Source organism: Coregonus lavaretus (genome assembly GCF_964263955.1).
Source record: "Coregonus lavaretus genome assembly, chromosome: 8".
NCBI classification, from domain to species: Eukaryota; Metazoa; Chordata; class Actinopteri; order Salmoniformes; family Salmonidae; genus Coregonus; species Coregonus lavaretus.
Genome location: NC_139995.1, coordinates 26,154,425 through 26,181,455, shown reverse-complemented (window position 1 = coordinate 26,181,455; position 27,031 = coordinate 26,154,425). Strand labels below are relative to the sequence as shown.

Below are 27,031 nucleotides of genomic sequence, written 5' to 3'. Positions count from 1 at the left end.
AAAAGACCAAGTCCATATCATGGCAAGAACAGCTCAAATAAGCAAAGAGAACACATCTCAACATCAACTGTTCAGAGGGGACTGTGTGAATCAGGCCTTCATGGTTGAATTTTTGCAAAGAAACCACTTCTAAAGGACACCATTAAGAAGAAGAGACCTGCTTGGGCCAAGAAACACGAGCAATGGACATTAGACCAGTGGACATTTGTCCTTTGGTCTGGAGTCCAAATTTGAGATTTTTGGTTCCAACCACCATTTCTTTGTGAGACGCGGTGTGGGTGAACGGATTTGTAGTTCCCACCGTAAAGAATGGAGGTGAGGTGTTATGGTGTGGGGGTGCTTTGCTGGTGACACTGTCTGTGACTTATTTAGAATTCAAGGCACACTTAACCAGCATGGCTACCACAGCATTCTGCAGCGATACGCCATCCCATCTGGTTTGGGCTTAGTGGGACTATCGTTTGTTTTTCAACAGGACAATAAGCAAACACACCTCCAGGCTGTGTAAGGGTTATTTGACCTAGAAGGAGAGTGATAGAGTGCTGCATTAGATGACCTGGCCTCCACAATCCCCCGACCTCAACCCAATTGAGATGGTTTGGGATGAGTCGGACGGCAGAGTGAAGGAAAAGCCTTCAAGACTGTTGGAAAAGCATTCCAGGTGCAGCTGGTTAAGAGAATGCCAAGAGTGTGCAAAGCTGTCATCAAGGCAAAGGGTGGCTATTTGAAGAATCTCAAATATAAAATATATTTTGATTTGTTTAACACTTTTTGGGTTACTACATGATTCCATATGTGTTATTTCACAGTTTTGATGTCTTCACTATTATTCTACATAGAAAAAAATTAAGAAAAACCCTTGAATGACTAGATGTGTCCAAACTTTTGACGGTAGTGTATATATATCTATTTTTTATTTTTTTTTGCTAAACAGGTGGGGCTCAAAACAGGTGGGGCTCTGCCCCACCTGCCCTGAATGACAAGTCACCACTGGTTGGTTGTAACACTGAAGCCAGATAATATAAGGCAAGTACTGGAAACTATAGAAAAATATGGGAAACCAGGCATGCTATTCATAGCAGACTTCGAAAAGGCATCTAATAAAGTACAACTGGGGTTTATATATAAATGCCTGGAGCATTTCAATTTTGGGGAATCTCTTATAAAATGGGTTAAAATCATGTATAGTAACCCTAGGTGTAAAATAGTCAATAATGGCTATTTCTCAGAAAGTTTAATATCAAGGATTAGAAATCCAGGTCTTAAAAACAAAAGGTGTCATTGTACGCTGATGATTCATGTTTTCTTTTAAATCCACAACTTGAATCCCCCCATCTAGATAAATTTTCTAACCTCTCTGGATTACAACCAAATTATGATAAATGTACTATATGACGTATTGGATCACTAAAAAATAAAAAAAATTACATTACCATGTAGTTTACCAATAAAATGGTCTGATGGTGATGTGGATATACTCGGAATATATATTCCAAATGAAATAAATGATCTCACTCCAATAAATGTTAATAGAAAGTTAGCAAAAATAGATAAGATCTTCCTACCATGGAGAGGTAAATACCTGTCAATTTGTGGAAAAATCACCCTGATGAACTCTTTAGTATTATCCCAGTTTACCTATTTGCTTATGGTCTTGCCTATGCCAAGCGAGCAGTTTTTTTTTATTATATGAGAAATAAAGATTCAATTGTATTTTGAATGGCAAGCCAGACGAAATTAAACTGGCCTATTTATATAATAAATATAAATAAATATTAAAGCATTAGACCTATCACTAAAAGCTTCAGTCATACAAAAGTTATACTTAAATCCGAATTGGTTAGTACGATTGTCTCACCCAATGTTCAAGAATGACCTTTTTCCCTTTATTCAGATTACAACCTCTCACTTTCAGTTATTTGAAAAGGAAATCATCTCCCAAATATCACTATTTCTAAAACAAGCCAAAGAAAGTTGGTTGCAATTTCAATGTAATCCTCCAGAAACGACAGAACAAATAATGCAACAAATATTGTGGTTAAACTCAAATATACTAATTGATAAAAAACCATTTTCTTTTGAATAATAATAAAAAAAAAAGGTATAATCTTTGTAAATGATATCATAGGTAGGACTGGTGGAGTTATTTTGCACATGCAGCTAACAAAAACATATGGAAATGTCTGCTCTACCCAAAATTACAACCAAATAATTGCAGCATTACCGCAAAAATGGAAGAGGAAAAGTGGAAGGGGGAAAAAGTAAGGAACTTGTCTGTCGGCCCTGCATTAAAGAACATAATTGGTTAAAGAAAATTGTGAAAAATAAAAAAGTATACCAGTTTTATTTAAGGACCAAAGGATTGACAGCCGTCCCATATAGATTGCAAAATAGTTGGGAAGAGATTTTTGACGTACCGATTCCATGGCATAGTGTTTATGAACTGATTCGCAAAACGATTCCGGATTCAAAACTTATATGGGGGATACAATCTTCCCAGCTCTGCAGATTTTGCTGCAAAGAGGCTGAATCATTAGATCATTTGTTTTGGTACTGTCCATTTGTAGCTTGTTTTTGGACACAGGTCCAGGAATGGCTAAAGGATTGCAATATTTACCTGGAGCTAACCCTGCAGATAGCACTACTGGGTGATCTGAAAAGTCATAGTCAATCAATCAATAATATAATAATACTTTTAGCAAAAATGTTTATTTTCAATTTACAATCTGTAGAAACAATGAGAATAGAAGGGTTCAGAACTTTTGTAAAACATCACCAGTTGAAAAATATATTGCAAATAGAAATCCAATATGGATGGTGTTAAGAGATAGATGGGTGGTGTTGAATGGAGTTGAAGGATGGGACTAATAACAACAACTAATAACAACAAGATAACTAATGTAAAGTATACTGTGTCCATAATAAGTATATACAGTATCTCACAAAAGTGAGTACACCCCTCACATTTTTGTAAATATTTGAGTATATATTTTAATGTGACAACACTGAAGAAATGACACTTTGCTACAATGTAAAGTAGTGAGTGTACAGATTGTATAACAGTGTACGTTTGCTGTCCCCTCAAAATAACCGCTGGCAACAAAAGTGAGTACACCCCTAAGTGAACATTTCCAAATTGGGCCCAAAGTGTCAATATTTTGTGTGGCCACCATCATTTTCCAGCACTGCCTTAACCCTCTTGGGCATGGAGTTCACCAGAGCTTTACAGGTTGCCACTGGAGTCCTATTCCACTCCTCCATGACGACATCACAGAGCTGGTGGATGTTAGAGACCTTGCACTCCTCCACCTTCCGTTTCAGGATGCCCAACAGATGCTCAATAGGGTTTAGGTCTGGAGACATGCTTGGCCAGTCCATCACCTTTACCCTCAGCTTCTTTAGCAAGGCAGTGGTCGTCTTGGAGGAGTGTTTGGGGTCGTTATCATGTTGAAATACTGCCCCTCCGAAGGGAGGAGATCATGCTCTGCTTCAGTATGTCACAGTACATGTTGGCATTCATGGTTCCCTCAATGAACTGTAGCTCCCCAGTGCCGGCAGCACTCATGCAGCCCCAGACCATGACACTCCCACCACCATGCTTGACTGTAGGCAAGACACACTTGTCTTTGTACTCCTCACCTGGTTGCCGCCATACACGCTTGACACCATCTGAACCAAATAAGTTTATCTTGGTGTCATCAGACCACAGGACATGGTTCCAGTAATCCATGTCCTTAGTCTGCTTGTCTTCGGCAAACTGTATGCGGGCTTTCTTGTGCATCATCTTTAGAAGAGGCTTCCTTCTGGGACGACAGCCATGTAGACCAATTTGATGCAGTGTGCGGCGTATGGTCTGAGCACTGACAGGCTGACCCCCCACCCCTTCAACCTCTGCAGCAATGCTGACAGCACTCATACGTCTATTTCCCAAAGACAACCTCTGGATATGACGCTGAGCACATGCGCTCAACTTCTTTGGTCGACCATGGCGAGGCCTGTTCTGAGTGGAACCTGTCCTGTTAAACCGCTGTATGGTCTTGGCCACTGTGCTGCAGCTCAGTTTCAGGGTCTTGGCAATGTTCTTATAGCCCAGGTCATCTTTATGAGAGCAACAATTCTTTTTTTCAGATCCTCAGAGAGTTCTTTGTTGAACTTCCAGTGACCAGTATGAGGGAGTGTGAGAGCGATGACACCACATTTATCACACCTGCTCCCCATTCACACCTGAGACCTTGTAACACAAATGAGTTGCATGACACCGGGGAGGGAAAATGGCTAATTGGGCCCAATTTGGACATTTTCACTTAGGGGTGTACTCACTTTTGTTGCCCGCGGTTTAGACATTAATGGCTGTGTGTTGAGTTATTTTGAGAGGACAGCAAATTTACACTGTTATACAAGCTGTACACTCACTACTTTACATTGTAGCAAAGTGTCATTTCTTCAGTGTTGTCACATGAAAAGATATACTCAAATATTTACAAAAATGTGAGGGGTGTACTCACTTTTGTGAGATACTGTAGGTTATAGATTGAGAGCTTTTGTGAAAGAGCACAGTTAGAAAGATATGGCATATAGAAGCAAACCGGATGGACATCATGAAAATGATAGGAGAGGTTGAGGGTAGAGGAACTTCATGAGTAAAAACAAACTAAATAGAATTATTGTAAAATTGACTGTGTCCATAAAATGTATATAGTATGTATAAGCTGGAAGTAGAGGCCTAAGCATTGTTGTTCACTAGTGGGGTTGGAAAGTAATAAAGGGAAATATATTTTTAAAAAGGATATGTATATATATATAGGTATGCATATGTATGTGTATATGTATATATTTGCAAGAAAAAAATAACATATGGGGTATTGGAAGTGATGCAGACAATTACATTGATGGAAGTTACAATCTATCTGCAAAATTAAAGCTGATCTACCCCCTAAAAATATATATAAACAAATTAAAAAATACAAATACACTCAAGCTAGTCCTTACTCGGATCCATGGTGCAATCCTCCAACCTGTACTACCAGTTACTACCACACCTCTGAATCCGCTGACTGGGAATATGGTGCATGACCATGTGAGCGTGAGCCAAGATTCAACTGTGGGGCCACACCTACACCAGGAACCAGTCAGCACATTGAATTGGCATACCCAACTGAACAATGAGGAGCACCTGTCCAGCCATGCCCTCGCTCTCTGGCAGCAGAAACCCCACCATCTCAGGACACAAGGAGCCCTGTAGAGCCAAGTGTAGTTGAGCCTGAAGCACAGGGGATTAGGTCTGCTGGTCACTGAACACTTTAACACGTCTAAGTCCATTGTCGTCTTTGGTAGAATGTAAAACAAGACATTGCAATGCAAAGCTGGTTCAACAAAAATGTCAACAGTTGGTTATAAGCTTTCAACATGATTCAACACATTGGAGCTTTCGCCCAGTGTCCGGTTGGTTGTGAAGGTCACACTGTTGCACTTAGGAAGGCCTTAAGGCCTGGCATTGACTCGTAACAGCTGCACAGTGCAGTCAGTGGATGGCCTAAGTACCTCTTGACCTTACGACCTCTCCGTGAATGCTGTCCCAACTAACGCGGCTCCTGACCCAGGGTGAGAGATGAGTTTGAGGCACCCTTCCCTCCTCTCACGTGCCTATCGAGTATAACCTCAACTCCTGTGTAAGCGGGCATTCTCCCAAGAAAGATTACATTTGTACTAATAAACATATTCTGTATCCTGATAACAATAACAGAAACCTGATCTTCAATCTCTCCCTCCTACATTAACATAAGATCCCTGTCTGTAACATTAGGTGGTTGTGATACTTTAACACTGGAAACCTCAGTAATATGAAGCAATAGAAGAAAAGGGAAAGACTTACGATACAAGCAGCCAGCCTCTCTATTGAGTTGAGACCATCCAGGACAGCACTTGTAAACGGTCTGGTAGTCTTGTCTGTAGACTTGTCTGTATGCTGTGTAATACGCTGTCCTGTTATCAAGGGAGACATGACATTATTGATGAATACAAACCAGATAATACAAAGCTAGTACACTATATCAAGCTCTGTTGATTCTATAAAATAATTTGAGCTCCTGATTTATGGCACAATGTCAAGGTGTGTGTTTGTGGTAAGTCAAGAGTATAATAATCAGCAAACATTTTCCCAGTCTTTTAAGTGTGAGACTGGCAGACAGCACTTCAGAGTAGGGTGTCTAACCCTGTAGTTTAGAAGCCCTCTCACGGCTCCACGGTCATTAATTGTTGTGGAAAAACGTTTTGTTTACGGCGTGTAATTGAGGCTTTGGCTGCCTTCAAAGCTGCATGCGTCTTTGTAAGGCGGTAAATATATGGAGAAAGCCTAAACGGCACTTTGAGAAACTCCCCAGAGAGTGAGCCGTGAGTCACAGAGACAGAGTCAGGGGTTAGCCGCAGGACTCTCCCTCACAGGTATGTACCTGGCCTCTGGAGACGCCTCAGCTAAATACAGTAGGTACAGTGGGTTCCAAAAATATTGGGACAGTGACACATTTTTTGTTTTGGCTCTGTACTCCAGCACTTTGGATTTGAAATGATACAATGACTACGAGGTTGAAGTGGAGACTGTCAGCTATAATTTGAGGGTATTTTCATCCATAGCGGGTGAACCGTTTAGAAATTACTTTTTGTACATAGTCCCCCCCTCCCCTTCAGGCCTTGAAAAAGAAAAACTGATTGAAAGTAAGGGGATATCGGTGAACAAATGCCATGGTCAAGGCTACAATGGTGCATGTGCAATGAGTGGAGATTACTCAGGAATTCAAAAGCGCATATCAGACCGAGAGCCTAATGCTTCATAGGTAGTTCTTTATGACTTTTAGTTTAGAAAACAATCTCTTTGCAGGAGCGACAGTTACAGGGATGGTAAAACCAGCTTGATTGCCGTGGCAATATCAGGGAAACTGGGCAGAAGGCAGTTGTGCTTCAAATACAGCAGTTCTGCAACATCTTTAATTGAGCCTCTCATTCTCCTTAACTGCCGGCCTCAACATGTTACAGAAAGAGATTAACTGTATAGGAAGCTATGGGGACAAGTCGTCTGGATCCTGGACAGCCAATAAATTGGCAGATGCAAATAGATGATCATATTTAGTTGACAACAGTTCTTGAGGGTTTTAACAAAAAAAGCGGTTTGCGATTTCGTTCATACTGGTGAACCGCCATTTGTGTTGTGTGGTTGCAATATGAACAGTCCCTTATCTCTGGTACAATTTGGCATGCATCATTCAAGACTAAGTTTAAATGTTTGCAGCGCAATGGACATATAACGCACAATGTCTCAAGAAAGACTGTCTGAGGGCCTCCCGAGTGATGCAGCGGTCTAAGGCACTGCGTTGCAGTGCTTGAGGATTCACTACAGCCCCTGGTTCGATCCCAGGCTGTGTCACAGCCGGCCGTGACCGGGAGACCCATGAGGCGGCACACAATTGGCCCAGCGTCGTCCAGGTTAGGGAAGGGTTTGGCCGGCCGGGATTTCCTTGTCCCATCGCGCTCTAGCGACTCCTTGTGGCGGGACGGGCGCCTGCAAGCTGACTTCGATTGCCAGCCGGACGGTGTTTCCTCCCACACATTGGCGCGGCTGACTTCCAGGTTAAGCGAGCAGTGTGTCAAGAAACAGTGCGGCCTGGCAGGGTCATGTTTTGGAGGACGCATGGCTCTCGACCTTCACCTCTCCCGAGTCCGTATGGGAGTTGCAGTGATGGGACAAGACTGTAACTACCAATTGGATATTATGAAAAAGGGAAAAAAGTACAAAAATAAAAAATGTTAAAAAGATATCAACTAAAAATATTGTCTGGGTTGGCAATACTCAGTATAGAAAACAGTCGGGCCTGCAACCTGGACCTACAGGCCGTGGTGAAAACATTTGCACACAAAAATGCAAGGCAACGCAGTCAAATAGTGTAGGCCTCTACGTGGAAAAAAGAGAGAGAAGCACAGACACAGAGAGACTTTCTTCTAAGCGAAAGAAAGGGAACAAGGCAACAGTAAACATGTCGTCCCCACCGAATGATGCAGTGCCCACCCTTGGGCCAATTGAGATATTGCGTGTGACTAACACATTTCTGTTAATTACTATAGCTCCCGCCTTGGGCCAATCATTTTGTACAGTGCCTTGCAAAAGTATTCATACCCTTGGCGTTTTTCCTATGTTGTTGCATTACAACCTGTAATTTAAATGTATTTTTATTTGGATTTCATGTAATGGACAGACACAAAATAGTCCAAATTGGTGAAGTGAAAATAAACAAATAACTTGTTTCAAAAAATTCGAAACAATAAATAACAGAAAAGTGGTGCGTGCATATGTATTCACCCCCTTTGCTATGAAGCCCCTAAATAAGATCTGGTGCAACCAATTACCTTCAGAAGTCACATAATTAGTTAAATAAAGTCCACCTCTGTGCAATCTAGGTGTCACATGATCTCAGTATATACAGTTGAAGTCAGAAGTTTACATACATCTTAGCCAAATACATTTAAACTCAGTTTTTCACAATTCCTGACATTTAATCCTAGTAAAAATGCCCTGTCTTAGGTCAGTTAGGATCACCACTTTATTTGAAGAATATGAAATGTCAGAATAATAGTAGAGAGAATGATTTATTTCAGCTTTTATTTCTTTCATCACATTCACAGTGAGTCAGAAGTTGACATACACTCAAGTAGTATTTGGTAGTATTGCCTTTAAATTGTTTAACTTGGGTCAAACGTTTCGGGTAGCCTTCCACAAGCTTCCCACAATAAGTTGGGTGAATTTTGGCCCATTCCTCCTGACAGAGCTGGTGTAACTGAGTCAGGTTTGTAAGCCTCATTGCTCGCACACGCTTTTTCAGTTCTCCCAACATATTTTCTATAGGATTGAGGTCAGGGCTTTGTGATGGCCACTCCAATACCTTGACTTTGTTGTCCTTAAGCCATTTTGACACAACTTTGGAAGTATGCTTGGAGTCATTGTCCATTTGGAAGACCCAAGCTTTAACTTCCTGACTGATGTCTTGAGATGTTGCTTCAATATATCCACATGATTTTCCTTCCTCATGGTGCCATCTATTTTGTGAAGTGTACCAGTCCCTCCTGCAGCAAAGTACCCCCACAGCATGATGCTGCCACCCCCGTGCTTCACGGTTGGGATGGTGTTCTTCGGCTTGCAAGCCTACCCCTTTTTCCTACGAACATAACGATGGACATTATGGCCAAACAGTTCTATTTTTGTTTCATCAGACCAGAGGACATTTGTCCAAAAAGTACGATCTTTGTCCCCATGTGCAGTTGCAAACCGTAGACTGGCTTTTTTATGGCGGTTTTGGAGCAGTGGCTTCTTCCTTGCTGAGCGGCCTTTCAGGTTATGTCGACATAGGACTTGTTTTACTGTGGATATAGATACTTTTGTACCGGTTTCCTCCAGCATCTTCACAAGGTCCTTTGCTGTTGTTCTGGGATTGATTTGCACTTTTCGCACCAAAGTACATTCATCTCTAGGAGACAGAACGCGTCTCCTTCCTGAGCGGTATGACGGCTGCGTGGTCCCATGGTGTTTATACTATTGTTTGTACAAATGAACGTGGTACCTTCAGGTGTTTGGAAATTGCTCCCAAGGATGAACCAGACTTGTGGAGGTCTTGGCTGATTTATTTTGATTTTCCCATGATGTCAAGCAAAGAAGCACTGACTTTGAAGGTAGGTCTTGAAATACATCCACAGGTACACCTCCAATTGACTCAAATCATGTCAATTAGCCTATCAGAAGCTTCTAAAGCCATGACATCATTTTCTGGAATTTTCCAAGCAGTTTAGAGGCAGTTTAGAGTCAACTTAGTGTATGTAAACTTCTGACCCACTGGAATTGTGATACAGTGAATTATAAGTGAAATAATCTGTCTGTAAACAATTGTTGGAAACATTACTTGTGTCATGCACAAAGTAGATGTCCTAACCGACTTGCCAAAACTATAGTTTGTTAACAAGAAATTTGTGGAGTGGTTGAAAAACAAGTTTTAATGACTCCAACCTAAGTGTATGTAAACTTCCGACTTCAACTGTATGTCATATACGATTTCGTCAGTGTTCATGCGTCTGAGTGTGGCCATAGAATGGATGGATGCATGGCTATATGGATGGATGGATGGAGAAATTAATGGATGGTAGAATGGATAGAGGAATAGATGGAGGAATGGATGGAATAATAAATTACTATCACCCCGTAGTGCTCACATCTGTAGCCATGAAATGCTTTGAAAGGTTGGTCATGGCTCACATCAGCATCATCATCCCAGACACCCTGGACCCACTCCAATTTGCATACCGCCCCTACAGATCCACAGATGACAATCACTATTGCACGCCACACTGCACTTTCCTACTTGGACAAAAGGAACACCTACGTGAGAATGCTGTTCATTGACTACAACTCAGCGTTCAACACCATAGTGCCCTCAAAGCTCATCACTAAGCTAAAGACCCTGGGACTGAACACCTCCCTCTGCAACTGGATCCTGGACTTCCTGACGGGACGCCCCCAGGTGGTGAGGGTAGGTAACAACACATCCGGCACACTGACCTTCAACACGGGGTCCCTCAGGTGTGCATGCTTAGTCCCCTCCTGTACTCCCTGTTCACCCACGACTGCATGGCCGCGCACGGCTCCAACACCATCATTAAGTTTGCCGACGACACGACGGTGGCAGGCCTGATCACAGACGACGATGAGCATGGTCAAGAGCTTCAAATTCCTCGGTGTCAACATCACTAAGGATCTATGACAGTCCAAACACACCAACACAGTCGTGAGGAGGGCACGACAACGCTTAATCCCCTTAAGGAGGGTGAATTATTTTCCTCAAAAGATCCTCAAAAAATTATACAGCTGCACCATTGAGAGCATCTTGACTGGCTACATCACTGCTTGGTATGGCAACTGCTTGGCATCTGACCACAAGGCGCTACAGAGGGTAGTGCGGACAGCCGAGTACACCAGGACCTCTATACCAGGCAGTGTCAGAGGAAGGCCCTAAACATTTTCAAAGACTCCAGCCACCCAAGTCATAGACCATTTTCTATGCTACCGCACGGCAAGCGGTACTGATGCACCAAGTCTGGAACCAACAGGACCCTGATGCCATAAGACTGCTAATAGTTAGTTAAATAGTTAACCAAATATCTACCCGGACTATCTGCATTGACACTTTTTTTAACTCATCAAATCCGCTGCTGCTACTTGTCACGCTCTGGCTCCGGGACTGTGTAGTTTGAGCCAGGGTGTATTCATTTGGTTGTGTTGGGTATAGGGTGTGTTCATTTGGTTGTGTTTGGTTTTGGTTGTAGTGTCTTGTCTTGTCTCGTCATGTGACTCCCAATCGGAGGTAACGAGTGTCAGCTGTCGGCTCGTTATCTCTGATTGGGAGCCATATTTAAACTGTCAGTGTTCACCTTAGGGTTGTGGGTTTTTGTTCCATGTTTCAGTCTGTGTACTGAGGACTTCACTATCCGTCATTGTTTATTGTTTTCTCGTTCGTGCACTTTAACTTTAATAAAGTCATGTTCGCTACAAACGCTGCGCTTTGGTCCACTCCTTCCGTAGACGGCCGTGACAGAAAAACCCACCAAAAAAGGACCAAGCAGCGTGTCCAGGAGCAAGGAGACTGGACATGGAAGGAAGCGCCGGGTAAGGAGATCGAGAGGCTGGCGATGGCCCAGGTGGGCAAATCGTGGTCCTGGGAGGACATGCTTGGGGGCAAGGGACCTTGGGGGAGGATCAAGGCCCTGGCGAGAGAGGAGCAACGGCGTCAGCAGGGCCATCGTCGGAGGGACGAGAGGCAACCCCAAAAAGTTTTTTGGGGGGGGCACATGGCTTGGGCGGCTGGGCAGCAGGAGGCTGCCACAGGGAGAAGTGGAGAGAAGGCTACCGAATTACGGGAGCCATTGGCGAGTAGAGGGAGGGAAGTAGTTGAGGCACGGCGTAAGAGACTGAGGTGTGTTACCAGTCCGGTCCGGCCCGTTCCTGATCCCCGGTTAAGGCCAGTGGTGTGTGTTCCCAGTACGGACCGGCCTGTTCCTAATCCACGCATCAAGCCCACGGTGTGCGTCGCCAGTCCAGCCCGGCCGGTTCCTGTTCCACGTACAAAGCCTACGGTGTGCGTGGCCAGCCCAGCCCGACCTGTTCCTGCTCCACGTACTAAGCCTAAGGTGTGCGTCGCCAGCCCAGCCCGGCCTGTTCCTGCTCAACGCACAAAGCCTACGGTGTGCGTCGCCAGCCCAGCCCGGCCTGTTCCTGCTCAACGCACAAAGCCTACGGTGTGCGTCGCCAGCCCAGCCCGGCCTGTTCCTGCTCCACGCACTAAACCTACGGTGTGCGTCGCCAGCCCAGCCCGGCCTGTTCCTGCCACCCGCACCAAGTCTACGGTGCGCGTCGCCAGCCCGACCCGGCCTGTTCCTGCCACTCGCACCAAACCTACGGTGCGCGTCGCCAGCCCGGTCCGGCCTGTTCCTGCCACCCGCACCAAGTGTACGGTGCGCGTCGCCAGCCCGACCCGGCCTGTTCCTGCCACTCGCACCAAACCTACGGTGCGCGTCGCCAGCCCGGTCCGGCCTGTTCCTGCCACCCGCACCAAGTCTACGGTGCGCGTCGCCAGCCCGACCCGGCCTGTTCCTGCCACTCGCACCAAACCTACGGTGCGCGTCGCCAGCCCGGTCCGGCCTGTTCCTGCCACTCGCACCAAGCCAAGGGTGCGAGTCGTCAGCCTGGTCCAGCCCGTTCCTGCTACTCGCACCAAGCCAGGGGTACGAGTCGTCGGCCTGGTCCAGCCCGTTCCTGCTACTCGCACCAAGCCAAGGGTGCGAGTCGTCAGCCTGGTTCAGCTCGTCCCTGCTACTCGCACCAAGCCAAGGGTGCGAGCCGTCAGCCTGATCCAGCCCATTCCTGCTACTCGCACCAAGCCAGGGATGCGAGTCTTCAGCCTGGTGAGGCCTGTTCCGGCTCCACGCACCAGGCAAAGGGTGCGTATCGTCTGCCAGTTCCGGTCCATTCCTACCTCACGCGCCAAGCCAGGGGTGCGCGTCGGAGGTCCTGATCCAGCAAGCTGGGTCAGATCGGACCGGGGGCACTACGGGGGGAGTGAAGTGGGGTGGTGGTCAAGCCCGGAGCCGGAGCCGCCTCCGAGGAGCAACACCCACCCAGCCCTCCCCTATTTTGGGGTGTAGGCGCGGTCGGAGTCCGCGCCTTTAGGGGGGGGTACTGTCACGCTCTGGCTCCGGGACTGTGTAGTTTGAGCCAGGGTGTATTCATTTGGTTGTGTTGGGTATAGGGTGTGTTCATTTGGTTGTGTTTGGTTTTGGTTGTAGTGTCTTGTCTCGTCATGTGACTCCCAATCGGAGGTAACGAGTGTCAGCTGTCGGCTCGTTATCTCTGATTGGGAGCCATATTTAAACTGTCAGTGTTCACCTTAGGGTTGTGGGTTTTTGTTCCATGTTTCAGTCTGTGTACTGAGGACTTCACTATCCGTCATTGTTTATTGTTTTCTCGTTCGTGCACTTTAACTTTAATAAAGTCATGTTCGCTACAAACGCTGCGCTTTGGTCCACTCCTTCCGTAGACGGCCGTGACACTACTGTTTAATATCTGTCATGTACATATCTACCTCTATTACCTCGTACCCCTGCACATCGACTCGGTACTACCATTTGTATATAACCAAGGTATCGTTACTCATTGTGTATCTATTATTACTTTTATTATTATGTGTTTTACTTTTCTATTACTTTCTGCATTGTTGGGAAGGGCCCGTAAGCATTTCACTGTTAGTCGAATAAAGTGCTATTTGATTTAATGGAGGAATGGATGGATTGAGGGATGGATGGCTGGCTGAATGAAGAGCAGGACTCACCTTCTCTCGTATCCCATGCACCAGTTCTGTCCTAGGCAGCCTTGATTCCAGACCTTGACCATGCGTGTGAAGGCCTGCACACACGGCTGCCTTTGGGCAACCAACATCACTTCCTGCTCTGCACACACATTGGGCCTGAAAGAGGGCAGTGGCAAAAAAACATTTAACAAATCAAAATATTTTGTAATATTATGTCATTTTTAAAATGAGGGGAAAATGTAAGAGGTTGTTATGAAGCATGAACCAGTGAAGATAAATGGACAAGGATTACTAAGGGCATATTCTGTACTGTAGGGCCGGGACCATACCAGTATCGCAATATTTTTTCCATGCCAAAAATTAAAACATGAAGCAGACCGAACTCTTTGGTCCTTTAAAAACCTGCTGTATGTAAAACATTGTGTCCTATAGCATGGGAAAATAAATAAAATGTGACTCTGGATGACAACATAATGATGTTTGTTTTCAACATTAGGGCTGTTTTCCTAAAGAAGTTACATCTGCTTCGTGTTTGTTTTCTTGTCACGATACTAACGAGTATCGCAATACTGGTATCGTCTCGGCCCTACTGTACGGTGTAATGCAACACCCTTGTGGGGATTACTTAGAGTAAAAAATGACAGACTGCCCACGCTATCTGCTAATGCTTAAGGGAAATTCCTCATGCATTACTGTTTAGATCGCTAAACAGGGCTGCACAAGACACTGCCTGCAGCAAGAATTCAATCAAACATTCACTAAGTCTTTACCTGATACTACAGTATGTCAAAACATTGACCAAAGAAAAGCAGAATACAAGGTCATACAAACTGATTTGGCTGTCTTGTTCTTGAGTTTTATAAGCCAGGTGCCATCAGTGTCATAGATCCCATCGCACCATATTCCCTGCATTGTAGAGTATCTAAGACCGTCTCAAGGTGCCATAGTATCCCTCTAACATTAAGCAGTGTTTCGGTAACCTCTCTAGCAACAGAAAGTGCAGTATGTCTAATAATTTACGAGCTGCTCTGTAATTCCATGTCCAAACGTTTCTCATCTCTGGGATAGAGTGTACAGTGGGGGAAAAAAGTATTTAGTCAGCCACCAATTGTGCAATTTCTCCCACTTAAAAAGATGAGAGAGGCCTGTAATTTTCATCATAGGTACACGTCAACTATGACAGACAAAATGAGATTTTTTTTCTCCAGAAAATCATATTGTAGGATTTTTTATGAATTTATTTGCAAATTATGGTGGAAAATAAGTATTTGGTCAATAACAAAAGTTTCTCAATACTTTGTTATATACCCATTGTTGGCAATGACAGGTCAAACGTTTTCTGTAAGTCTTCACAAGGTTTTCACACACTGTTGCTGGTATTTTGGCCCATTCTTCCATGCAGATCTCCTCTAGAGCAGTGATGTTTTGGGGCTGTCACTGGGCAACACAGACTTTCAACTCCCTCCAAAGATTTTCTATGGGGTTGAGATCTGGAGACTGGCTAGGCCACTCCAGGACCTTGAAATGCTTCTTACGAAGCCACTCCTTCGTTGCCCGGGCGGTGTGTTTGGGATCATTGTCATGCTGAAAGACCCAGCCACGTTTCATCTTCAATGCCCTTGCTGATGGAAGGAGGTTTTCACTCAAAATCTCACGATACATGGCCCCATTCATTCTTTCCTTTACACGGATCAGTCGTCCTGGTCCCTTTGCAGAAAAACAGCCCCAAAGCATGATGTTTCCACCCCCATGCTTCACAGTAGGTATGGTGTTCTTTGGATGCAACTCAGCATTCTTTGTCCTCCAAACACGACGAGTTGAGTTTTTACCAAAAAGTTCTATTTTGGTTTCATCTGACCATATGACATTCTCCCAATCCTCTTCTGGATCATCCAAATGCACTCTAGCAAACTTCAGACGTGCCTGGACATGTACTGGCTTAAGCAGGGGGACACGTCTGGCACTGCAGAATTTGAGTCCCTGGCGGCGTAGTGTGTTACTGATGGTAGGCTTTGTTACTTTGGTCCCAGCTCTCTGCAGGTCATTCACTAGGTCCCCCCGTGTGGTTCTGGGATTTTTGCTCACCGTTCTTGTGATCATTTTGACCCCACGGGGTGAGATCTTGCGTGGAGCCCCAGATCGAGGGAGATTATCAGTGGTCTTGTATGTCTTCCATTTCCTAATAATTGCTCCCACAGTTGATTTCTTCAAACCAAGCTGCTTACCTATTGCAGATTCAGTCTTCCCAGCCTGGTGCAGGTCTACAAATGGTTTTCTGGTGTCCTTTGACAGCTCTTTGGTCTTGGCCATAGTGGAGTTTGGAGTGTGACTGTTTGAGGTTGTGGACAGGTGTCTTTTATACTGATAACAAGTTCAAACAGGTGCCATTAATATAGGTAACGAGTGGAGGACAGAGGAGCCTCTTAAAGAAGAAGTTACAGGTCTGTGAGAGCCAGAAATCTTGCTTGTTTGTAGGTGACCAAATACTTATTTTCCACCATAATTTGCAAATAAATTCATTAAAAATCCTACAATGTGATTTTCTGGAGAAAAAAATTCTCTATTTGTCTGTCATAGTTGACGTGTACCTATGATGAACATTACAGGCCTCTCTCATCGTTTTAAGTGGGAGAACTTGCACAATTGGTGGCTGACTAAATACTTTTTTTCTCCACTGTATGTCTGATATGTCTGTGAAAACCTTCAGTTGGTGATGCTAATACTGGATCTATTTGCCCGAGACTGGTAATGGTCTTATGGTAACGTTCTTACAGTAATGGTCTTAGGGTCCCTCTGAGAAAACTAATTATTTCTCACTATCTGACATTGACAGGGTCATTACAACTGAACAAATAAACATCTCCGAGATTTATATCATCCTTATCATGAAGTCAGACTAATCAGAAGCACCTCATCTCTGACTTATTTCACCTGTTACTATGGCATGCTCTCCATTATAGGGAAATGTAGGAGCATCTCAGGAATGCTGCATCATTAATACGCCATGAGATCATGTTTAATTATGTAAAGGTATAACATTACAGTGCATGTTGAGAGACACACTAGAGTATTCTAATGACAACACTGTCATAGTTCAAGGTGCACACCTTTCTGAGAAAATAACAAAATACAGCCTGTCTGTGTTGTTTTAACTATGCACACCCAGATATAGGACACATTGTTTCTCCTTTCAATGTAAACACCTCTAGAGTAAAACATTAAATATAGAAATATATTAATTGATAAATTAATATACAAATATCATATTTCAACTAATGAGAGTTGTAAAATAATCATAAATAGTTGAATACGTCAATAGATATTGGATTCTGGTTATCTGTCAAGCTCAAATAAATAGCAGTAGTAGTAACAAGTAAAATTTTACCAGAAGTGTTATAACTCTGTATTTTCATGCAAAAACAATGTAAGTCAAAACAACGACAGATAATAAAAAAACGTACATGTATGGTTGGAGATTTCCATAGCGGGACACTGCGTAAATCGCGTCGATAAATATAAAAAGTATTGAAACGAAGATAAAATCCATTTTCATGTTGTGTTGAATGTATCAATATTTTGCGTATGCATTAATCCGTAGAAACGTAGCGACATTGACACATGCTTTAGCCAAAACAAAATCAGTACCAAATTTACTGGATAAATGTTTTTGAACGCACGCTTCACGGTTACACTTCAACCAGAGTGAGGAGCAGAGTCAGTCCCACACCTTCCAAAAGTGATGCAGCCATTCATCCCGTGCAAAGTGGCGCTTGGAGGTCGATCCTCACTGGTTTAGCCTAACACATGCAGATGTTGAACGCACATGCGTGCGCAATAGCTTATCACCACGGAGTGAGTGGGGGTAGTGCTCCTTTGAAGAGCCAATGGATCGTTTCAATGAAATGGATGTCTAAAATTAGATAGAAATGGTAGCCTTTTCCCCAAATGTCTAGGTGTTGTAACATGTTGCAAGATACAACTGTGTTCTTTCCTTCAGATATAGCCTGCTCATGTGAATGGATATGAGCAGGCTATAAATAAAACTACAATAAAACAATTAGTTATAGGCCATTACTTTCTAGACAATGGCAGCAGGTAGAGGTTACTGCCAAAATAAAGGAAACATCAACATAAAGTGTCTTAATAGGGCGTTGGGCCACCACGAGCCATAACAACTTCAATGCACCTTGGCATAGATTCCACAAGTACCTGGAACTCTATCGGAGGTATGTGACACCATTCTTCCACAAGAAATTCCATCATTTGGTGTTTTGATGATGGTGGTGGAAAACACTGTCTCAGGCGCTGCTCCAGAATCTCCCATAAATGTTCAATTGGGTTGAGATCTGTTGACCGACACACACACGCCACACACACACACACACACACACACACACACACACACACACACACACACACACACACACACACACACACACACACACTTTAAATACGGTTAAAATGCGGTAGAATCCGGATCGGATCGCATAGAGCAAAATACTAGAAATGGCTTATCTATTTACTACTGTGAAATGGGTCAAAATAAATGAGCGATGGGACGAATAGTATCCTAATTTGTTGTAGGCTTTTTCGAGTATGAAACCATCACAGTCAGAAAAGGTGAGGAATTTATTCTGCAATGATCATGGAAGTGAAATAAATAATAAGAAATATATGCCTATTTCTAGTTATTTTAGAATGCAAAGATAAAATAAATCGATTTCCGCTCTTCTCACTAATGGCAAATGATTGCATCTTATTATATTGAGCTATCTTTAGTTTTTTTAATGAATAAGAATGTCATCATATATTCCCCATTTGCACAAGGCTACTAGGCTACTTTTGCCTTCTTTGCAATGCAATATTTCAACCACTAGAAACTGTGGGTACGCATGGTCTAAAGTTTGCGGGAGGGAAAGCAATTTTTATAAATGTAAACTTTTGGGGCATATTTTGTGGGTGGGCTACACAACGTTTATAAAGGAGGCCCCTGGACATTTGAGCCAAAAACCATTAAACTTGGCAAGAAGTGGATCTTCCATCAATACAATAATCCCAAGCACACATAAACATCAGCAAAGATATGGTTAATTTACCATAAAATCAACATTTTGCAATGGCCATCTGTCTCCTAACATGAACCCCATTGAAAACCTGTGGTTTGAGTTGAAGAGGGCAGACTGAAGGATATCAAGGATCTGATTAGATTCTGTATGGAGGAATGGTCTAAGATCCCTCCCAATGTGTTCTCCAATCTCATAAACCAATCATAGAAAAGTAGAGCTTGGTATATGAACAAAAATCCATATTGCGATAAATTGCCTGAATTGATGCGATAACGATAAATATAATTATACGTTTTTAACATTAATGTGCACCACAGTTTTTTTTATTACCCTTTAAACTACGACTACTAGTTTGATTGTTGCAGCCATCAATTGTCCCATTAACAATCACCCATATTAGCAAACTTATTTCATTTAAACTTCACATTTCTCTAGTATAGGCTACTTATCGTATTGAACTATATCAGCAAAGTGGTCGGTATGGTTGGTATCGATACAGTATTGAAAACGGGGTGATAATTTTGACACCTATCCTTTAAAGATTTTGTTTAAATTAATTGTTAAACATTATTATATTATGTAATTTAGACCATGCATGGCATTGGCCTTCGGGGTTTGGGTCATTGGAATAGATGCATGCATAGCGGGCTTTGTTTGGAGAGCAGCTGTACCTTTGCTCTGCCTCTGACCCTATGACCACAGGCAGCATCAGCATACTGACCTGTGCAGCTTGACCACCCTCAGTCCTCCTTCATAACGCACTGTGGCATATCTCCCCTTTCTCTCTCTGTTCTATTGCAACTGTAGGTTCCTCTTTGGGTAGGGTTAGGCAGCAGTGGATACCACTATTTCTAACACATTGCCCCTGAATTGAAAACTGGTCTGCTGAATTGAAAACTGGTCTGTTCCCATATGTAATTAAGATGTGTGATTACTGGTTGACCTACAGATAAATGCCAACATAATATGCCATTTAGCAGACGCTTTTATCCAAAGCGACTTACAGTCATGCGTGCATACATTTTTGTGTATGGGTGGTCCCGGGGATCGAACCCACTACCTTGGCGTTACAAGCGCCGTGCTCTACCAGCTGAGCTACAGAGGACCACACCTGTGAAAACACTTGAGTAAATTAGGGATACAAGGTATATTGGTATATTGAAAGTAGGTGTTCCACACAGGTGTGTTCCTGAGTTAATTAAGCAATTAAAACATCCCATCATGCTTAGGGTCATGTATAAAATGCCCAGTTGCCCATTATTTTGCCTACAGAAGAAGAGATCTCAGTGACTTTGAAAGAGGGGTCTCAAAGGAGCATACTCGAGAAATTTCACATCCGATGTAGTCTAAAAAACGTAGACAATTAATTAATTCATGAACATAATACATAGCCTACCTGTCATGTCCATTGCAGAATAAACTGCTCACCTTTTCTGGCCATGATGAGTTAATATTCCCGAAGCAGGCCCGTATAGCTCAGTTGTTAGAGCATGGCGCTTGCAACGCCAGGGTTGTGGGTTCGATCCCCACGGGGGACCAGTATGAAAAAATGTATACACTCACTAACTGTAAGTCGCTCTGGATAACAGCGTCTGCTAAATGCCTCAAATGTAAAATGTAGCCATACAACAAATTACCATTTCCTTTGGCCTACTGGAAAGGCTATTATAATTTCACGTTTTTGGTCTATGCATCCGAAACGGAGCCCGGTTTATAACATACAGTAGAATTTAACAGGTGAACAAACAGTTGATATTTTGCATTGAAGTGTGTAGGCTATCACTAAGTAGGACTAATTAAGTTTTTTTTTAAATTATTTAGAGTATACAATGTTTCAGAATGCAGCACATTTAGGTTTGGGAAAAAGTAAATTATGTATTTGTTGTTGAATTTAAACAATCTGTTTTTGTCTTTCAGAAACGGTAAGACACAGCAAATGTCACTGCAAAAGAAAACGAGTGGCGCAGTGGTCTAAGGCACTGCATCGCAGCGCTAGCTGTGCCACTAGAGATCCTGGTTCGAATCCAGGCTCTGCTGTAGCCGGCCGCAACCGGGAGACCAATGGGGCGGCGCACAATTGGCCCAGCGTCGTCCAGGGTAGGGGAGGGAATGGCCGGCAGGGAGGTAGCTCAATTGGTAGAGCATGGTGTTTGCAACGCCAGGGTTGTGGGTTCGATTCCCATGGGGGGCCAGTATGAAAATAAAAAAGAATAATGTATGCACTAACTGTAAGTAGCTCTGGATAAGCGCTTCTGCTAAATGACGTAAATGTAAAACTTTCTGCAAACACCTCCAAAAAGGCAGATCAAGTTTCCCATTGATATTTAGATACTGTCTTGGCCTAATTCCAATACTTCCAAACTATATAGCAAATAAGGGCTCATTGTCGCCATAAAAGGTGAATGATGGGCATTTTTCAGGAGGAGATATAATGCTCATTCACCTGCGCACAGTTTTACATCAGGTCTGATTTATAACGGGAAACGTGTATGTATGGCATACGCCAAGTTTGTTTTTGTGAGTGTGCAGTCTTTTCAGAAATGGCGCATGCAGATATTTAGTGTACAATTAACGTAAATGTTATAAATGAGGCCCCTTGTACTTGGTAGAGTTAATGATGCCATTGCCCTTAACAAGGGCCCCAGGACTAGTGGAAGGAAAACACCCCCATAACATCCATTATCACCACTAATATTTTACAGTAGGTATGAGGTTCTTTTCTGCATATGCATCCTTTTTTTCCAGGCCAAAGCCACCACTGGTGTGCATGGCCAACAAGCTCTATTTTCATCTAATCTGACCATAGCACCCGGTTCCAATCCAAGTGCCAATGCGGTTTAGCAAACTCCAGGCGTTTACATTTGTTGGTTGCTCTCATTAAAGTTTTTTTTTATAGCAGCCCTTACAAAAAGTTTATTGGCAATTGTAGATTTTGAGATTTGGTGACCCCAAGATGCGACCAAATTCTGTAATTCTCCAACTGTGGCCGTTGAATTTTCTTTGCCTCCCAAACCAGCTGTAATGTCGAACAAGCCCATAGGCTACATCATCTCGGTTCAGAAGAGGGTGAGTAAAGAGAGAAACATGAAGGGAGGTGGAGTGTGACCAGCAGCTACAAAGAAAGAATGTGTGCGTAAAATAACACATGCGCAGAAAGTGATCCTGATCCATAGCTTTGAGAAAGATCTTTCCAGAGGGGCGGGCGGGAGAGGGCGAAAACTCAGTATTTGCAGCCACAGCCTTTTTTTTTTTTTTTTTACCCATTGCCTGATTTATGAAAGTCAACCACCATTTGGCTCTTTTGATTTGTGAGTTACTTGCCTTTCCCAATCGTGATGGAAGAAAAAGGGATTTTACCTGTGTGTTACCTCATTTTTATATCCCAGTAAAACAGGAAGCCATGGAAGACCACAATACAGTTCCTTAAACTGAGAATAATTTTTAAAAGTATAATGTTAATGCAGATTTTATTTTGTTTGATTTTATTTATAAGAATCTTTAGGGGTGCCAATATTTTTGACATCAATCTTTTTGAGATTTTGTATTTACTTGTTAAACAAAATCTCTTTACCTGAACAATTGTATTAGTATAAAATATTATAAGTGTATTTTTTTTTGCATACAATATAGGTCGGCATTTGTATATAATCTATTTTATACAGTAATTTTGCAAATCTTTATCAAGGGTGCCAATCATTTTGGAGGTGACTGTAATTACCACTGCAATGGATAGAATGGATAGAATGGATAGAATGGGTAGCGTAGCCTACATTTGGGCCATGGATTGTTCTTCTGCAATAGTTATACATAATTTGAAGACATTGTCCTGATATAATTAGCATTTTTTAAATAGCCTACCAAATTACATTAGGAACACCTTAGCTGGATGTCCTTTGGGTGGTGGACCATTCTTGATACACACGGGAAACTGTTGAGCATTAAAAACCCAGCAGTGCTGCAGTTCTTGACACACTCTTACTAGTGCGCCTGGCACCTACTACCATACCACGTTCAAAGGCACTTAAATCTTTTGTCTTGTCCATTCACCCTCTAAATGGCACACAAACACAATCAATGTCTCAATTGTCTTAAGGCTTAAAAATCCTTCTTTAACCTGTCTCCTCCCCTTCATCCATTCTATACTGATTGAAGTGGATTTAACAAATGACATCAATAAGTGATCATAGCTTTCACCTGGATTCACCTGGTCAGTCTATTTCATTGAAAGAGCAGGTGTTCCTTATGTTTTGTACACTCAGCGTATAATTGTTTATTATTATTATTATTATTATTATTATTATTATTATTACTATTGTTATAGTCATTGTGTCTCCATCTGTATCAGGGTTATGGATGTTACAGAGTCTGAAACAGAGTCTAATTTCATTTGGAATGTTTTTTTAAAAAGTCAACAGAAGCTATCTCCCGATTGGCGCAGTGGTCTAAGGCACTGCATTGCAGTGCTAGCTGTGCCACTAGAGATCCTGGTTTGAATCCAGGCTCTGTCGTAGCCAGCCGTGACCGGGAGACCCATGGGGCGGCGCACAATTGGCCCAGGGTAGGGGAGGGAATGGCCAGCAGGGATGTAACTCAGTTGGTAGAGCATGGCGTTTGCAACGCCAGGGTTGTGGGTTCGATTCCCACGGGGGGCCAGTATGAAAAAAAAAATTTATGCACTCACTAACTGTAAGTCGCTCTGGATAAGAGCATCTGCTAAATGACTAAAATGTAAATATATAACTACATCAGGGGTATTCAACTGGGGGTCAATGGAAATATACAAAGTAAAAGTGGGTTACATACCTACAATAGGAAAATATCTTCTTTCTAATGATGCCAACTTTATTTCTCAACTCCTAATATTGAGAAAATTACACTCACTGGAGTACCTGGCATATGCTTTGAAAAAGCACCCGGTAATAGGCTACCAGTGTGGCTGCTGCTGCTGGCTGCTGGTAAGCTTTCTTGACTTGGACATTCATTTTTGCCAACACATGGCTAACCTTTGTTTAACCAGCTAAACAGCTGCTCTTAGCAAAAATGTGTTTTGAGTTACCTTTCTAGCTAATAGGCTAAGATAGAGTTTACACTTCCTCTTCCAATTATAATGTGGTGGAGGTCAAAATAATGAAAAACGATATCTACCAAATCCCATTTTAAAATGTTGATTACTTCTAATTACCATTATCATTCACCTGATGATAAGACAAGACGTGATTATTATAATTTTTGCTAACATATGATGGGGGTCCCTGGTTCGCTGGTTTGCCTGGGAGGGGGTCCCTGGGCAAGAAAAGGTTAAAGATCCCTGAACTACATAATTACAGGTGGCCTGAATAGTATACTGCATAGGCTAAGGCCAGGCACCACACCGGATAGAGTATTTTTTTTGTCTTCATATATACCAAAATGTAGACACAAATATGACAATATTTGTATTACACATTTTCTGAAATATTGTTAAGAAAAATATGCAAATTAAGCAACGTACACATGCCTATACCACCAACCCACTGTTCTGCACTTTTCTACCATGTCAACTTCATAACAAACACTGGGGGCAGCTGTTAATGGCAAAACAACCCTTTCCCAAAAAAAGTGTTATTTGACACTTGGCGTCATACTCTATAATGGAAAAAAATCATGCAATTTCCTACATACAGTGGGGGAAAAAAGTATTTAGTCAGCCACCAATTGTGCAAGTTCTCCCACTTAAAAAGATGAGAGAGGCCTGTAATTTTAATCATAGGTACACGTCAACTATGACAGACAAAATTAGAAAAGAAAATACTGAAAATCACATTGTAGGATTTTTTATGAATTTATTTGCAAATTATGGTGGAAAATAAGTATTTGGTCAATAACAAAAGTTTCTCAATACTTTGTTATATACCCTTTGTTGGCAATGACACAGGTCAAACGTTTTCTGTAAGTCTTCACAAGGTTTTCACACACTGTTGCTGGTATTTTGGCCCATTCCTCCATGCAGATCTCTTCTAGAGCAGTGATGTTTTGGGGCTGTCGCTGGGCAACACAGACTTTCAACTCCCTCCAAAGATTTTCTATGGGGTTGAGATCTGGAGACTGGCTAGGCCACTCCAGGACCTTGAAATGCTTCTTACGAAGCCACTCCTTCGTTGCCCGGGCGGTGTGTTTGGGATCATTGTCATGCTGAAAGACCCAGCCACGTTTCATCTTCAATGCCCTTGCTGATGGAAGGAGGTTTTCACTCAAAATCTCACGATACATGGCCCCATTCATTCTTTCCTTTACACGGATCAGTCGTCCTGGTCCCTTTGCAGAAAAACAGCCCCAAAGCATGATGTTTCCACCCCCATGCTTCACAGTAGGTATGGTGTTCTTTGGATGCAACTCAGCATTCTTTGTCCTCCAAACACGACGAGTTGAGTTTTTACCAAAAAGTTATATTTTGGTTTCATCTGACCATATGACATTCTCCCAATCCTCTTCTGGATCATCCAAATGCACTCTAGCAAACTTCAGACGGGCCTGGACATGTACTGGCTTAAGCAGGGGGACACGTCTGGCACTGCAGGATTTGAGTCCCTGGCGGCGTAGTGTGTTACTGATGGTAGGCTTTGTTACTTTGGTCCCAGCTCTCTGCAGGTCATTCACTAGGTCCCCCGTGTGGTTCTGGGATTTTTGCTCACCGTTCTTGTGATCATTTTGACCCCACGGGGTGAGATCTTGCGTGGAGCCCCAGATCGAGGGAGATTATCAGTGGTCTTGTATGTCTTCCATTTCCTAATAATTGCTCCCACAGTTGATTTCTTCAAACCAAGCTGCTTACCTATTGCAGATTCAGTCTTCCCAGCCTGGTGCAGGTCTACAATTTTATTTCTGGTGTCCTTTGACAGCTCTTTGGTCTTTGCCATAGTGGAGTTTGGAGTGTGACTGTTTGAGGTTGTGGACAGGTGTCTTTTATACTGATAACAAGTTCAAACAGGTGCCATTAATACAGGTAACGAGTGAAGGACAGAGGAGCCTCTTAAAGAAGAAGTTACAGGTCTGTGAGAGCCAGAAATCTTGCTTGTTTGTAGGTGACCAAATACTTATTTTCCACCATCATTTGCAAATAAAATCATTAAAAATCCTACAATGTGATTTTCTGGATTTTTTTTCTCAATTTGTCTGTCATAGTTGACGTGTACCTATGATGAAAATTACAGGCCTCTCTCATCTTTTTAAATGGGAGAACTTGCACAATTGGTGGCTGACTAAATACTTTTTTTCCCCACTGTACACAGGTAAAATAATGTCTGCCCTCCAAAATATTAGTGGTAATTAGGAACGTGGTTTTATTTTTTAATGACAACATTGGAGAACAGAAATGTGTGGGATTATCCCTCGTCTTGATACAGTGCATCTGTCATTAATCTGATTCATTTTACTATGACTGGAGTTATAGCCAACTACTTCAAATGTGTCAATGTCTAACTTGGATAGGCTGGGAAAATACTTTCCTAATAGTTACGGTCTTGTTAGTGCCGGCTTCTGTTTACAAGAAAGTGACGCAAGGGCACAGAGTATTCCACATAGACCATGACTCCGCAAACATGCTGAAGTCCCCACATTGACATCCATATTAGAAGACTGTGATTTATTTATTTAACCATGTAGCCCATTCAGATGACAGGTTGATGAGCTAGGAGAAAAGGCAATCAGATGAATGTGGGGAAAAGTTTGTGAGGGGTACCAAAGGGGTTTCCCTAATAAAGGGGAAGCTGTAACTTATGATAGTTACAGACCTCCTTTATACAGGATTTATGAAGGTTGTATAAGTCAAATTTGTAAGTCGCTCTGGATAAGAGCGTAAATTATTTACACATTAATTATTTGTTTATAGATAGATAGTTTATAAATGTTACATTTTACATTTACATTTTAGTCATTTAGCAGACGCTCTTATCCAGAGCGACTTACAGTAGTGAGAGCATACATTTTCATCCTTTATTTTCATACTGGTAACCCGTGGGAAACGAATCCACAACCCTGACGTTGCAAGCGCCATGCTCTACCAAATGAGCGACACAGGACCACATGGAAGAAGAC

The 27,031-nt window shown here is 42.7% G+C and overlaps 1 protein-coding gene across 1 annotated transcript in view; it reads right to left on the bottom strand.

Annotated features, from left to right (window-relative positions):
* LOC311133549 (uncharacterized protein) overlaps positions 1-17,439 on the bottom strand; it is a gene marked incomplete at both ends in the record, with an annotated part of 102,514 nt that extends 85,075 nt beyond the window's left edge. The window contains 3 exons of the mRNA XM_084167055.1: positions 5,873-5,982; positions 13,914-14,048; positions 17,354-17,439. Of these exons, the coding sequence (XP_084023181.1) occupies positions 5,873-5,982; positions 13,914-14,048; positions 17,354-17,439 (331 nt within the window). The remainder of the gene's footprint in view (positions 1-5,872; positions 5,983-13,913; positions 14,049-17,353) is intronic.
* Positions 17,440-27,031: the final 9,592 nt, after the last annotated feature.